The sequence below is a fragment of the Eretmochelys imbricata genome, chromosome 6, assembly GCF_965152235.1.
Source record: "Eretmochelys imbricata isolate rEreImb1 chromosome 6, rEreImb1.hap1, whole genome shotgun sequence".
In the NCBI taxonomy this organism is placed as follows: domain Eukaryota; kingdom Metazoa; phylum Chordata; order Testudines; family Cheloniidae; genus Eretmochelys; species Eretmochelys imbricata.
Window position 1 is genome coordinate 50,549,366 of NC_135577.1, and position 16,583 is coordinate 50,565,948.

The 16,583-nt window shown below is 40.6% G+C and overlaps 1 protein-coding gene across 5 annotated transcripts in view; it reads right to left on the reverse strand.

Annotated features, from left to right (window-relative positions):
* The window catches only part of SHANK2 (SH3 and multiple ankyrin repeat domains 2), a 516,022-nt gene that overhangs the window by 405,105 nt on the left and 94,334 nt on the right, over nt 1-16,583 (reverse strand). For 4 of the 5 annotated variants that reach the window (XM_077820166.1, XM_077820165.1, XM_077820164.1 and 1 more), the window contains one exon: nt 9,722-9,788. In XM_077820166.1, the coding sequence (XP_077676292.1) occupies nt 9,722-9,788 (67 nt within the window). Of the gene's footprint in view, nt 1-5,423; nt 5,464-9,717; nt 9,789-16,583 lie in introns of all 5 variants that reach the window. The other variant, XM_077820162.1, reaches the window with a different exon arrangement.

Genomic DNA, 16,583 nt, shown 5'->3' on the forward strand with positions numbered 1-16,583 from the left:
AAAATTGATGTAAATTGTGTATTTAATACATGTCTACGTGCTAGCATACACAGAGAAAAACCTTACTTATGATCAAAGGGATTAGAAACTACTGTATCTTATTCAAAGTCTGATTCTAGTAGGTAAGACAGGTACACTAACAGATAACAAACAACCCATTTTCCAATTTGATCACTTATATACAGTCTGACAAAACATGTCAAATGAATTGCTCTATTCCTTAGTATCATTTGATAATATCTGATAAGTGATGGCAACAATCAATTTATTTCCTATTTTAATCAACAGCTTATTTTGATGAGAACCAAATTTATACAATATTAATGTGAAGTTTTCCTATGGCTATTAGCAATGAATATTCATTTATGGCAGGGGCTAACAGACTACAACTACAAAAGATGAGGAGTATCTACAGTACAATATATAGCATATATTTTATATGGTGAATGATAAAGATCTCAATGTCGCTGACTTTATATTTATTTTAATAACATTGTGCTTTTCCATGAGAAAATACCTTATAGCATATGAAACAGGTTAAGATTAATCATACATCTGAAATGCCAAATGAACATGGTTATATCACACACTTGCATCTCTTCTGGTTCTATTAAATAACATGATTTTTATGTCTTTTGATATACTGTCCCTTTTCTTTTTGATTTTATTGGTTTAAATTGTTTTTTTTCATAACTGGCTTAGACAATATGCTGCAGGAATCTGATCTGTAAAAATTAAACTGCTAAATGGCTCTTAAAAACAAACAAACAGAATATGTACTGGACCTGATAGTACTTAATTTAAATATTTGCAACTGAAGAGCCAACAATACTGACCTCAATTACTCTGATCTAATTAAAGAAAATAGGTTAGAAAAGCAAGTTTATCATGAATAAACATAATATCATTGCTATTTAAAAACAGTTATTCTGTTTATTTAACAACAAAATGCATGTTTCATCTTAAACAGTGTATTTACTGCCACAATGCTAATAAAACCAAATTATTTTTCTTAGGGATAACAAGTGTTGTTGTTTTAATTCTAAAGCAATTGTCCTATACTAAATACGTATATTTTAAAGAATAAGCTTAATATATTAGCAGACTTTTGGCATTCACAAAAATTATTAAATTACAAAAAAAAAATCTGTTTTAAAAAACCCACAAACCATCACACATACACATCTCTGCATAATTATAGAGGAATACAGGAACTCAGACTTGAAGCCTAGCAACAGTATCCAAGTATTAGTTAGTCTGCTAATCAACTACCAAAAACCTCACACACCAGCTCAATGGGTTTCATATTAAAAAAAAAAAAAAAAAAAAAAACCACAAAAAACCCTCTTGCTTCTATCATCAGACCTGCTAGAGGACAAGATGTACGGTATAAACAAACCTTGTTCACTTGAAGAAGAACAACCCATGTCATTTAATCCATCTGATAATTCATCTCATCACAAAGAGCCAAGGCAAAAAAAGAGAGAGATTTAAAAATAGGTTATCCGAGTCAAATGATTATCAGTTTGCAACATATTTAATATCTGCATAACTGTATCTAATGAGAGCTTCAGGACTTCTATATATATTATTGTTGGTTTTTTGTATCTCCATCCTATAGAAGCCATAGTAAATGCTGTGTAGCAAATGCTTTCTAAACCTCCTGTGCTCATTTACTTGCAGACAGCTGTAAGCTGGACGAAAACAATCAGGGATTAACTTTTCTATTCATCACATCTTTTAATACATTACTTTCCCTTAGCTGGGAAAATAAATAAATAAAATAAGACAGTACAACTAATTAAAGGACGAATGAAAATGGGTGTAAATCTGTAACGTATAACTGCTGTGCAGTTCATGAAGATTGTATAGTACAACAGATGTAATGTCTCTTTCAAAATAGAGAAAAAAGATGGAACTGTATAAGCGCAGAGCTGCAAGATATTTCTGGATTCCAAGGAGTTTCAAAATATGTAATCATTAAAATAAGGTGTTTTAATATGTTTATCATCCCTGGAAAAGCTCATCAGGGAGCATCTTAGATTAGAGTAAATTGAGTGATGTACTGAGTGTTATGAGGCTTTTACTTCATAATAACAACTTTTCTTGCCTTACAAAAATACTTTTAACTTATTTCAAACACAGTTACTTCAGAACAATAATTGACATAAGAATTTTTATTTACCCTTTGGACATCTGTAAAATGAAAAAAAAAAAAAGAGTCTGTTGTTTAGAACCTTGTTTAGCAAGAAATACAATGATATGAGAATTTACTTTTAATCCCTCAGTGTTAACCTTTCCCCCCTCCCCTCTGAATTCTCGATATCTTACACAGGATTAGGTTTTCCAAAATGGCACGCACTCTTGTTAGAAGCAAGACTGCTCTGAACATCCCTTTTTAATACCAGTGAGTTTCTTATGGCACAAGAGTTATTTTCAAGAGTCTTTTTTGTGTCTGAAAACTGGTAGGGTCCAAACTAAGAAATATATCGCAGTTTTTTATCTGGTAGGTAATTGTTCTCCTGTTGGTGACTGCCGCAGAAAAGTCATCTAGTTACAGCATATACTAACGGGGATGCAGAGTTACTTAAGCTTAACTGACAATAGGTGGTAGGAAAGGCAGCAAGGTATCTCCATTAAGCAAAAGAAAAATCTAATGATCTGAGCAGCAAAGGCCTGGGTGAACAAGCCCACACAACTGTTCAGACTTTTTAATGGGATAGCATAGTTAAAGGGTTTTATATAGGAAGCTCTAGGGATCCTACAAAGGGGCTCCATGGAACTCCAACTGTCACATGTAGGGACATCATTGTTTTCACACAACATATACACACAACATGGAAACTGAGGCAGAATTTGGTCTTCTGACTCCTTCTCATCCCTGGATTACCAATAATAGCTGTAAGTAGAGGGTCTGATATTGCAACCTTCATTTAAGCCAAACTGCCCTGGAAATGAAGTGGAATTTTGCTTGAATAAGAGCTGTAGTGCTGGACCCACAGAATGAAAGCTGATGCCATCTTTGTAGGAAAAGAAAAAAAGCAATCCAGCTTCATATTAGTCATTTTCTACTGGATTGGAAAATGCCTATAAACTCCATCAGTAACACGGCATTTTCTTAGCATTGCTCGTTGGGACTGGTCCACACCCATGAAGAGCCCTTTGCAAAGCCATTAATTGGGCTCTCCCTCTTGACAGAAAGGTCCAAGGTTTGGTGTGTGATTTCCTACCCTACCCCACTCTAAACGTCTCTGAAATGTTAGGTGGTGGGAAGGGAATAGGATAGGGGAACAGGTAATGAACGCAGAAGTAAGGTGTTTGTGTTTGCTTTTGTAATGCATTAGGAGAATAGTGGACTAAGATTTCCTTTTTAATAGGCGGAGAGATCTGCAATGTGTGCCAACTCATACTACTATAAAAGCAGCAATATCCTGACTTTCTAGTGGACTCAAGTTATAATCACTGCTACGGAACAAAGCAGCTTATTCTTTACAAGGTGTTATACAGGACCATGAATGGTAAACATCACACTATGGGTGCTAGGTCTCCATGATTGCAGGTTTGGCAGCATTACGGGACACAGCCCTGTGACTATTACTGATATAGTACAAGACTACCACTTAATGACTTCTGTGTGGAATGTACATGTGTTCTCCAATTCCTAATGCAATAGCCTGGGACAGCAAAATGGTCTAAGAGGAACATTAATTAGTAAATGTAAAAATAGAAGATGGACCCATTGACTGGGCCCTTCTCCAAAGATTACAGGTCACAAGCGATTAATAATTTTGCACGTTTGAAATGCCTCAGTTTTAGAAATACAAAAACTTGTTTCTGTCAGGATAAAAGAAAACCTGCTCATGAAGTTATTGAAATTAGGTCCAATCTGCCATTTCCTGTCATGAGTAAATAATTAAAATAGACCATCCCTAAAATGGCACAACTGAGAAAGAGAAGGGTGGACTTTTTTATACAAATCTTAATTGCCATTTCCATTAGCTAGATGCCTATTAAGTTTTTATTTAAGGAAGTATTGATAGCCACACAGAGTCTATCAAGACTACCAAAAGTTAGACGATTGCTGGCTTTGTTCTTCAGAAAAATAAAGGCTTGGATTTGTTCCAGTGCTTATTTTGTAGTTAGAGAATCCTGTCATATATTCCATGCAGCCAGTGTTCAATTTCCATCTCTCACTTGCCACCTGCAGAGAAAAGTTCTGAAATACATGAAGTATAAATCCTGTATCCATAAATACTGAACTCCCTTTCTTCCTATAATGACAGGTTTCAGAGTAACAGCCGTGTTAGTCTGTATTCGCAAAAAGAAAAGGAGTACTTGTGAGCTGTAGCTCACGAAAGCTCATGCTCAAATAAATTGGTTAGTCTCTAAGGTGCCACAAGTACTCCTTTTCTTTCTTCCTATAAGCAGACATGATTTGTTGTTTCTCTGTTTTGTTCTGTCATCTTAAGATAATGCACATATATTTTTCACAGGCTTTAAAACTAACGGCTCATTCCACATTAATGGTTCCTTTCCTTTCCTTTCCCTTTTTTTTTTTAACAGCAAAACAAAAATGTATGAGATTGGTAATAATTTGATTGTGTTGGTAGGTTGATTTTGTCTGCTTCCTATAACCACTGAACTCCATATCCTCCAACCATTCAAAAATCTTCCATTGGGCAAGAACATAACATAAGAACGGCCATACTGGGTCAGACCAATGGTCCATCTAGCCCAGTGTCCTCTCTTCCAAGGGACCTGAAGCCAGGTGCTTCAGAGGGAATGAACAGAACAGGTAATCAACAAATGATCCACCCCATCGCCTATTCCCATCTTAGAATCATAGAATATCAGGCTTGGAAGGGACCTCAGGAGGTCATCTAGTCCAACCCCCTGCTCAAAGCAGGACCAATCCACAACAAATCATCCCAGCCAGGGCTTTGTCAAGCCTGATCTTAAAAACCTCAAAGGAAGGAGATTCCACCACCTTCCTAGGTAATGCATTCCAGTGCTTCACCACCCTCAAAGTGAAAAAGTTTTTCCTAATATCCAACCTAAACCTCCCCTACTGCAACTTGAGACCATTACTCCTTGTTCTGTCATCAGAACCACTTAGAACAGTCTAGAGCCATCCTCTTTGGAACCCCCTTTCAGGTAGTTGAAAGTAGCTATCAAATCCCCCCTCATTCTTCTCTTCTGTAGACTAAACAATCCCAGTTCCCTCAGCCTCTCCTCATAAGTCATGTGTTTCAGTCCCCTAATCATCTTTGTTGCTCTCCGCTGGACACTTTCCAATTTTTCCACATCCTTCTTGTAGTGTGGGGCCCAACACTGGATGCAGTATTCCAGATGAGGCCTCACCAATGTTGAATAGAGGGGAATGATCACATCCCTCGATCTCCTGACAATGCCCCTACTTATACAGCCCAAAATGCCATTGGCCTTCTTGGCAACAAGGGCACACTGTTGACTCATATCCAGCTTCTTGTCCACTGTAACCCCTAGGTCCTTTTCTGCAGGACTGCTGCCTAGCCATTTGGTCCCTAGTCTCTAGCAGTGCATGGGATTCTTCCGTCCTAAGTGCAGGACTCTGCACTTGTCCTTGTTGAACCTCATCAGATTTCTTTTGGCCCAACCCTCTAATTTGTCTAGGGCCCTCTGTATCCTATCCCTACCCTCCAGCGTATCTACCACTCCTCCCAGTTTAGTGTCATCTACAAACTTGCTGAGGGTGCAGTCCACGCCATCCTCAAGATCATTAATGAAGATATTGAACAAAACCAGCCACAGGACCGACCCTTGGGGCACTCCACTTGATACTGGCTGCCAACTAGACATGGAGCCTTTGATCACTACCCGTTGAGCCCAACGATCTAGCCAGCTTTCTATCCACCTTATAGTCCATTCATCCAGCCCATCATCCAACCCCTCCCACTTCTTTAACTTGCTGGCAACAATACTGTGGGAGACCATATCAAAAGCTTTGCTAAAATCAAGGAATAATACGTCCACTGCTTTTCCCTCATCCACAGAGCCAATTATCTTATCATAGAAGGCAATTAGATTAGTCAGGCATGACTTGCTCTTGGTGGATCCATGCTGACTGTTCCTGATCACTTCCCTCTCCTCTAAGTGTTTCAGAATTGATTCCTTGAGGACCTGCTGCATGAGGTGAGGCTGACTGACCCGTTGTTCCCCGGATCCTCCTTCTTCCCTTTTTTAAAGCTTCTGCCAAACAGAGGCTTGGGACACCATCCCTGCCCATCCTGGCTAATAGCCATTGATGGACCTATCCTCAATGAATCCTCCATGTCCAATGGACACTCACTGCAAGGTTGCTCAGATTCCTAAATATTCCCAAGTTTGGATGATAGGCATCCACCTTAATGAAGAATTGTTGTTACATAGGTATAAAATGTGTTTTCATAATCTTGCTCAATTTCAGGAACTTCTCTAAAACAGAGGACATTTTTCTAGAGATGTCAGATAATAAACTTCCTTAAAAGACCTCCTAATCTGAATCATCCCTCTTACCTTCATCAGGACATTGGATTGAAATTTATTCCTACAACCACTCCTCAGCTGTCTGATGGTCATTTTTTCCATCATGAAGCCTCCTGATTTTAAAAAGGAGCATTACTCATATGGAAATATGTCTGATCTCAGCCAAAAGATAGATGAAGATAATGGGTAATAACACACTCAGTATAAACAAAGGTCAAGTTGGTGAAGTTTAAACACCAGCATTACTCTATACATTCAGCATCACAGAAGCTCCATTCTCATTCCTTATTTCAGTTTTTTCACTCAGTATCCTGCTTTGTCCACATTGTGGAACTATTCCATAAATATACATTTTTGTGACTTCATTATTAACAAAATAACGTTAAAAATGTTAAAGGAAAAGTACCTCCGTTAAATCAAAGTTAATGTGAAGAAATTCAAACAAGTAATGCTTACTCTTTATCACAACCACCACCATCATACCTATCCATCTATAGCCAGCACTGTAGTACCAAGATGTCTCACAAGCATTGATGAATTTATCTTCACAACACCCACATGAGGAAATGAAGCATCACTATCTCCATTTTACAGAAGAGGAATAAAGGCATTGAGGGAGGTTAAGAGTGACTTTCCCCAGGTCACAAAGAAAGTCTGTGCCACAGCCAGGAATTACGCTCAGATCTCCTGAATCCTGCTCAAGTGCCTAAGCCACAAGGCGATCCTTCCTTCCCTGGACTAAGTCTCATCCAGCTACTTTTCAACTACATTCCGTTTTCCCTCATATACTCAGACAACTGGGAAACAACACTGTCCATCCTTGATGAGAAAATAATGTGGAGCTGAGCATTAATCACATATTGAGGACATTGCAGCAATGGAGTCATGGGCTGCGTGTAGGTGGATCCCTTTTCAGTAATGGGGCCTTTGCCCAGTAATTAATAATTATACTCTGCTTTTTCTTGATTTCTTTCTTGCACAGTGTACAATTTTTTTTAAAACAAAAGAATAAACTATGTGCTTATTGTAATGTAATACTTCTTTGTGTACAGAAGAATTGGACAAAACCAGAATATTAAAAAGCAACACTGCAGGAATAAATTGGAACATTTGAATTAGCCCTATTGACTGCTTTCATTTTAACATCTACAAAGTTGTAGAACCATCAAAAACTAGTTGTAAGCACAGGGTAATAAGGTGACATGCTCATTAGGGATAGGCAACTGGTTCATTTTCAGCAATTGCTTGACCTCATCAGCTTGACATTTTCAAACCAGCACTGGTTGTAAATGCAGAAAGAAGAAACAGAAACTAAATGAAGGGAGCTGTTTTCAGTGTACTACCATGTTAAGTATAAGGCTACTTAGAAGGCTTAAGTTTTATGCAAGTCTCTTCAGTTTTGTCCAATAACCACACATCTTGGAAAAAATAAACAAAGAATATCACATGAGATTAAAACTCAAGATATCTGATCTAATGTTCAACTGCAAGCAATGAGCACAGGGAGCCACTCAGAGAGGAAGTTGTAAAGATGGCTTTAATCCACATTTGTATTCCGCAATCCTCAGCGGGATAGGAGCTGTGCCAGTGCTCCAGCATAAATGAGGCTTTGTCAACACACAGTCTTGCACTAGTTAGTTAAACCAGTGCAAGTGATTGTGTGGACACTCTTATTTCAGAATGAGTGGCTTTTTTGCTTTAGCTTGAACCTGTTTCTGACTAATGAACTAAACTGAAATAAACCTGATATAAACTGAAATAAGAGTCTCCAAACAGTCCTTTGAATCAGTTTGTCTAAGTCAGAGGTTCTCAAACTGGGGGTTGGGACACCTCAGAGGGTCGCGAGGTTATTACATGGGGGGTCACGAGCTGTCAGCCTCCACCCCAAACCCCGCTTTGCCTCCAGCATTTATAATGGCGTTAAATATATTTAAAAGTGTTTTTAATTTATAAGGAGGGATCGTACTCAGAGGCTTGCTATGTGAAAAGGGTCACCGGTACAAAAGTTTGAGAACCACTGATCTAAGTAAGCTTAAAATCCCATTTTAAATGAAATCCATGCCTACATATAAAGTTGCAATCTCTTCAAGCAGCTTCAAGGCTGTTCTAAAGCAGTGTTTTTCAAAGTTTGGGTCACGACCCAGTACTGGGTCACAGCATGTAAGGCACTGGATCGCTCCAGTCAGCACCACCGACCGGGATGTTAAAAGTCCCGTTGGCGGTGCTGCCCAGCTAAGGCAGGCTAGTGCCTACCTGTTCTGACACCTTGGAAGCACCTTGGAAGCATCCAGCAGGAGGTCCAGCTTCTAGGCTCCCATTGGTCAGTGCCTGAGCCCCAGCCCAGAGCCCAGCCCAAAGCCTTCACCCCCAGCCCAGAGCCCTGACCCCCTCCCACACCCCAACCCCCTGCCCCAGCCCTAAGCCCCACCCAGACCTGGAGCCCCGCATTCCCGGCCCCACCCCGTATCCCTCACCCCCGCACCCCAACCCTCTGCCCTAGCCCTGAGCCCCCCCACACACACCCCAAACCCCTCATCCCCAGCTCCGTTGGGTCACAGGCATCAACAATTTTCTTCAACTGGGTCCCCAGAAATTTTTTTGAAAACCACTGATCTAAAGTATGTATACCCTGAGGGGCTATCACAGGGGATTGACCCACACATCATCCTTTCCTTTCAGCCACCCTCTACTTGCTGCAGTTAGGGGGCATGGCATATGGGAGGAAGTGCCATGCACGTCCTACCCAGTGGAGGATCTCTGTGTTGAGGTGATCCTCCTGTGATCAGCTACACCAGCTTTAGCACTGCTTTGCACTGGTGACACAGTGCACATCAGCCTTGATGAAGGGGAGAATCTGGCCCTCTCTGGCTTGTGTGTGTGTGTGTGTGTGTGTGTGTGTGTGTTTAATCTCTCCAAAACAAATCACACCTACTCAGAACACACCTATGATCCAGTAGGGGTATTTATATCCAATTTTCTAAAACAAAGTACTCTCTGAAAAACAATTTGGCCTTTTTCCTATTTCTTCACGTTTTAGAAAATGGAAAAAAACTTAGAATATTTCTCTGTATCAACCGCACAGTCAGCCTTCTGATTATATTTCACATAAAACCAGATTTAACTGTTCTTTATAGGATTTAAATCTGGATTTAAAGATTTCCAATCAACATTCCATAAAGCTTTTCATTGTCACTATTTTGTAAATATTTTAACTTACCAATATCTGTTTCCTTGTGATTTTTGATATATTCAGCCAGCTCAAAATTTCCTGCTATTATGGCCACCTAAAAGATTGTAAAATAGTTCAAATTAATATGTGCTGAGAGTCATACACCATGCAAATATATATGTTACATTATACAGAGATAGATATTGTTACACACAACATAAATTTATTGTTCCATATAACAAAATGGGATAAAGTGCATTTACTTTGCATCTCTGACCCTCTCTCCTCCATGCACATATTATTATATTTATGTTAATTTGCTGAAAAATACAAAGAAACAGGAATCGTGTATCACAGACACAGACAAAGCAGGGTCTGCTGCAATGGGAGCAGAGGAAAAAATGGAGCCTAGACAGGAAATGGAGCCCAGAGAAAATGGAGCCCATTTCAACCCAGAACTGTGAAAGGGAGACCCATCATTATGGGGGTACTAGGACCCAGGTGATGTCTCTCCTCCCCTTTCACTTGGGCTTGGGAGAAAGCTGCAAAGAGGAGCCAGACAGTCATTACAGCCAACAGGAGCAGAAGCAGACAAAGCAAGGACCTTTCGTCCTTTGAAGAACTTTCTCCAGTTTTGACTGGACTTTCTCTGCCCTGTGCTGATTGGCTGTTTGCTCCAACCCTCTCCATCTCCCTCTACCTCACACTCTCTTCATCTCAGCATCATTCCTCTTCCCCACTTCCCTGCCCCCAGACCACCTTCCCTTCAATGTCCCCTCTCCCTTCCCTTTAGCTGATCCCTTTTATTAAACCCACCCAAAAAACAAAAATAAATAAAACATCATGTAACTAACATGACGTTTGCCATCATCACATTGGTGTCTCTGGTTGTGTGTTATAGTCCCTTCCCCCACTATGTATCTGTCTTCTCTATTTAGATTGTAAGATATTCAGGGAAAGGACATCTTTTTTGTTTTCTCTTTGTACAGTGCCTAGCATAATGTGGTCATGGACCATGACTAGCACACCTCGGCACTATTGTACTACAAATAATAAATAATCTTAATAATAACAACAATAAACCATCTCATTAAACCATATTCACTTTACATATTAAAAAAAAAACCTTCTGAGGGGGCTTACGAGATTGATAAATGAATAGGGACCCTTTCATGTCTAGTGCCAGTTCCAGTTATTTCACATGCAGATGAATTTTTCATTGCTGAGATGAGGAGCATCTGTGGAATTCTGAACCCAGAAATTTAAGATTATTGTTCCTATCTCCCTTCCCTGAGAAGAGAAGCAGGGATTGCAACAGGGAAATGAGAGAGGGCCATAGAAGCAGTATGACCAGCCACAAACAATCAAATATCATGTATCAGACACCAAACCATTAGATTGCATTAAAATCATTTTAATATTTACATATTTTAATAAACACAATAACTCCTTGCTTAACATTGTAGTTATCTTCCTGAATAATGCTACTTTAAGTGAAACGATGTTAAGCGAATCCAATTTCCTCATAAGAAATAGGGGGTTTAGGTTCCAGGAAAATTTTTTCCCCAGACAAAATACTATATTTTTATCTATATATTCACAGTATAAGTTTTAAACAAACCATTTAATACCGTACACAGCAATTAAGATTGTGACACTTGGTGGAGGTGGTGAAGTCAGAGGGTGGAAGAAGGTGGGATATTTCCCAGGGAATGCCTTACTGCTAAATGATGAACTAGCACTCCGCTGAGCCCTCAAGGGTTAACACGTTGTTGTTAATGTAGCCTCACACTCTACAAGGCAGCAGGAATGGAAGGAGGGGAAACATCATGGCAGAGAGAGACAGAGGCACACACAATGTGCGTGAAAGAGAGAGAGAGAGACAAGCATTGCCCCTTTAAGTAGGCTGACCCCACTCTGAGTACATTGCCTTTTTAAGTAGATCAGCAAGTTGAGACAGCAGCCGCTCCCAGCAAGCTCCCCCATCCTGATCCCTGTCCTGTCGTGTGTCCCCCCACCCCCGCTCTATGGAGATGGGGTAAAGGAGTAGGACGGGTAGGGGGACACCTTGACATTAGCAGCCCTCGTTTCCCTCTCCCCCGCCCCCATTTGCACAAAAAGCAGGAGGCTTCCAGGAGCAGCTCCAAGGCAAAGGGCAGGAGCAGCACACCACAGTTGGGAGAGGGATGGCTGAACTGCCTGGCAAGCTGCATAGGGAACTCAGGAAAGCTGATAGGGGGCTGCTGGTTCACCCTGGTTCCAAGCCCCATCAGCTAGCTCCAATGGGCTGCTCTTTCTGCAAGCAGTGGACAAAGCAGGCGGCTGCCAAACAACATTATAAAGGAGCATTGCGCAACTTTAAACGAGCATGTTCTCTAACTGATCAGCAATGAAACAACTTTAACCGGGACAACTTTAAGTGAGGAGATACTGTATATGAAAATAATAAATAATTTGTTTTTTTACCTGCCTGCCAACTGTTAAGCCTTTCGGGGACACCACCCACTCTAAATTCAACATTAAGGGTATTTCTACTCTGCAATTAAAAACCAGCTGACTCAGGCTCAGGGGGCTTGGGCTAAGGGTCTGTTTAACTGTGTTGCAGAAATTCTGGGGCCCTACCACCTCAAAAAGCACTAGAGCCGGGGCTCCAGCCCAAGCCTAAATGTCTATATTGCAATTAAAACAGACCCTTAGCCCAAGTCCACCGCGTGCACTGACTAAATAATGCGAGTATCTCCATTGTCTATGTGCAGGGGTACTCACTCACACTTTTGTAAACCTTTTCCCTTTCCCCACTCTTGCCCCAAATATTTTTTCACCTTCCAGGGTTCTCACTGCCTCTTTATATCAGTGAGAACCACCTTTTTTCCAGACAGCAGCCTGGCTTCTCTCCTATTGGGAACAATGGGAGGTAGTGGCCATCTTTCTTAAGAGCAGTAAAAACTGCCACATGTATTGGCTGTAAAGAAAAGATGGGGGAAACCTGTGGCCTCAGGCCTATTATAACAATGAGAACAGGTGGCCATTTTGAAACAGGAGAACACTTTGGAAATTTACTGCTAAGGGAGAAGAGTTTTCACTAGCTCTGCTACCTCATAAAATGCTAGGTGATGAAGTAAATACATGGTTTTTTTAAAAAGTATCTGAGATGTTCTCAGAGTATGAGATGTATAAAGTTTGGAGTTTGTGTAGGCAGTGATTGTTTTAGGTATTGTACCAAAAAAAGGTGAGACTCAGCAGAACAAATTTTGTAAAGTGCCCACTTTTAAAAATTACACTCAAACTAATTAATAATTTATTTAAAACCTCTCAGAAAAGTTACTCACAGATTATGTCTATAAATTTGAAGAAGATATTCTGTATTGTGTATGGAAAACAGTTTGAATTCCTACTGTAAATTAAAAACTCACTGTAACCTAATCAACACCTCCATATACGTAAATGTAAAATAACTGCATCTATTTTCTATAATTTTAGATCAGCTCAAATTATTTGTACAGTATTCATCATTCTGCTATTAGTGCAGTCTCAAGCATCTGCACCATATGTTTGGGCCTCAAGGTAACATGCAACCATGTATCCTACTTTAACTTTGGAAAAAGTCTCATTAATACTTATGAATATGGTTGTTTGCAGCAAAGATGGGTGAACTGTTTCAGAAAAAATAAAAAGTGGTTGCCTCCTTTTCCTCAACTCTCCTCAGCTCCCAACATATATAGCCATGGCTGCTTTGCTGAGACATTCCTGAAGGCCTGAAACTGCCTCTCCATTACTATCCTCCCTCCCAACCCAAAACATACAAATCTCTTTGAAGATTCAGTTATGAGAACAGAAGTTTTGATTATCTTTGTGGTGGTCCCAGCATAAAAACATTATGCAATAATTACCTTTTTATCACAGGCACTGACTTCTCTTTTTTGCTGGTGGGTGCTCCAACCCCACTCTACCCCAACGCTTCGCTCCCGCTCGGCCTCTTCCCCTGAGGCCCCGCCCCTACTCCGCCTCTATCCCTGCTCTGCCTCTTCCCGAGACCCCCCCCACCTACCGCTTCCTCCTCTCTGGCCCTTCCCCTGAGCCCCCCACTCCTTTCCCCTGCCCTCTCCATCCCTCTCGCCCACTGCTCACTTCTCTCCACCCTGACCCGCCGTTTGCTCCTCTCCGCTCTCTCCCCCGAAGAACCCCCTGCCCACTGCTCTCCTCTGCCCCTCCGCCGAGACCCCCCACATGCCCACCTGCTGCTCACTCCTCTCTGCCCCCTCCTCTGAGTACCTCCCTCCCGATTCTCTCTCCTTTCTGCTTCCCCCGCCTTAAGGGTGAATGACGGGAAGAGAGGGTGGAGAGGAGTGAGCGGCAGGGGCCTCAGGGGAAGAGGACTAGTGGGGATGAGACCTCAGGGTGGAGTGCAGGTGGGGCTACAGTCTGTGTGTGCTGAGCACCCCCCTTTTTTTTGTTCATGGGTTCATGAGCCCTGGAGCACTCACAGACTTAGCACCAGTGCTTTTTATCATTTATCATGGTTTAAGAGAGTTCAGTCTACGCAGTTTGGGGTCTAACCTCCACTAGCTGGTCATTAATTGACAAATTGAAGTCCTCTAAACAAGCCACTATTGCTTAAATATCTCACAATAACAAATACATTTCCAATACACCCCTTTTACTAGAGCACCAAATAAAGCCCAAAAGGGAAAAGGTTGTACATGCTGCCTGCCATGTTCACATCATAAACATTTCAAATGTTTTCTTCTTTTTAGTCTCCACTTTCCTCTGTAAATTATTTCATAGTCACTTAAAAGTATATTGTCCACTGTAAAAGCTTGATGTAATAATTATGATTTCTTACAGGAAACACATTTCTTACTTAGGTTTTAAACTCTTTTGGGCAGGTACCATCTTTTTGTTCTGTATTTACATTGTGCCTAGCATAATCCAGTTCTGGTCCATGACTAGGGCTCCTAGGCACTATGGTAACACAAATAATAAATAATAACTTTTCAGAATATTATTAAGCCAGAAGATATTGAGGATGTTTAAATAAGTAAACAGCAGCCAAGCATAAATGAAAGCATAAAAGCAAACCACAAATGCTCTAAGTGAAATTAGACAAGAATATGTATGTTAACTATATATACATATATTTACAAACACACAACAGCTCTACAGATGTATTTTAAAATTGATTATCAGCAAACAGTGCAACATATACATTTTTCCAACTAAAATAACTCTGCCCACAATGTAAAATAGTACAATGCAAAATGTTTACTAGGGATAAATGTGTAATTATTTTTCTTTTCACAATTTCAATATTAGGGAAACTCTGTACCTTGATACTTTCAGGTTGCGCAAAGTTGATGAATTACTAAGAGTAGAATTTATTGCTATGAGTCATTAACAATGGGTCAGACCAGTTCCCATTACTATCGGATTGCAGTCCAAGGAGTACAGAAGAAGAACTGCATCGTAACCTTCTTGGACCCCTATCAATTCATGTGAGGAATCTGTTCTGGAAGAAGGCGTTAGGGGTTGGGAGTGGTATGTGTGCTGTGTATCGTCATCCAGAAACCAGCAGGGAATCTGCTGAAAACTTAACACTCTCTAAAGCCATGTCAACTTTTTTGCACCCCTTTTCTATGGTTTTAGGAAAGTTTTCAGGAGAGGATATCCTGTCAGGAGAAGGAAGCCTTTTGGCACAGCAGGTGTTGGGGTGGAAGAAAGCTACAGTCAGCCAGGAGACAGTGCAGAGACACAGGGTCTCCATGCAGACAGTGCTGGCCTCCAGTATATCTCACAAGATTCACATTGCTCTTGAGAGATCTCCATGTTTTTGAGATGCACACCCCCTATTCAGTCCACGGGACTAGAGGCTGAGATGGCCACTGCAAATCCCATCCCCCTTTTCCCAACAGAACAGTCTGGGGGTCAGGTTTTCCTCCCCGTGTGCATATTTCCCTGTAAAGGAACAATGTGGACCAAAAGCAATACTTCAGAAAAGATTAATGGCCCTTTTTACTAGACTCAAAAGGATTTAACTCTTCTATAAAGGTAGGGGGCATTTACATGCTTTATTCCCTCAGGATAAAACTCACTATCGGCGAAGGGCCTGAATCAGACCCTCCATTCTGCAGAACCCTATGATAAGTTTGCACAAGGGGGACTCAGTTCTCCCTACAAGCTGAGGAAAGTAGGTGTCTCCTTTGCAGAGGAAGGTTTTTTTAATTTAATTACCCAACATAAGACAGGAGTACCTAGTTTTCCAGTGCCTTACCCCTTCTGTTGTCATTTACAACAATGCCCAAGTGGGTGCCCAGTGCTACCAAACAGGTGCAGAGCAACAGAGAATTAGGTCCACTATGTCCTCATTGCAATTTCTAATGAGGGCCTGAGGACTTTCAGACAATTAGCCATTATATCTTAGCTTTATATGTAGCTTTTTCCTACATCTCTTGATTGAACTGTATATGGATTGAAAATCTGAACTTTATGAATGCCTAGAAGAATGCTGTGCAATTACCTCTGCAACTGCATTTATGATTGGTACTGGTTGGAGGGCACAAGTATGTCTGTATTCTGAACTAGAACTAAAAGAAACTAAATTGACCTTTTGTATAAAAAAGGAAGTTTAAATCAACTGGAGCAACTGCATTCTTTATAACCTTCCATGTGTCCAAGGTGTTTCTAAGACACTTATCACTTTGCTATATAAAATAACTTAGCCATGCTGCAGGACATTAACGGAGATTCATTATTATTTTTCATTTTTATTGTCAATGCATTGTCCCCATTGGCTTATTCTTAAAATACCCTAAATAAACAAATCATATTAGTTCCTTAGTATCAGCAGCCAAGTTTTCCTGCCAAGTTATGTGCTCAAATAGAATGCATTGGACATGGCAACAGGCTGAGGTGA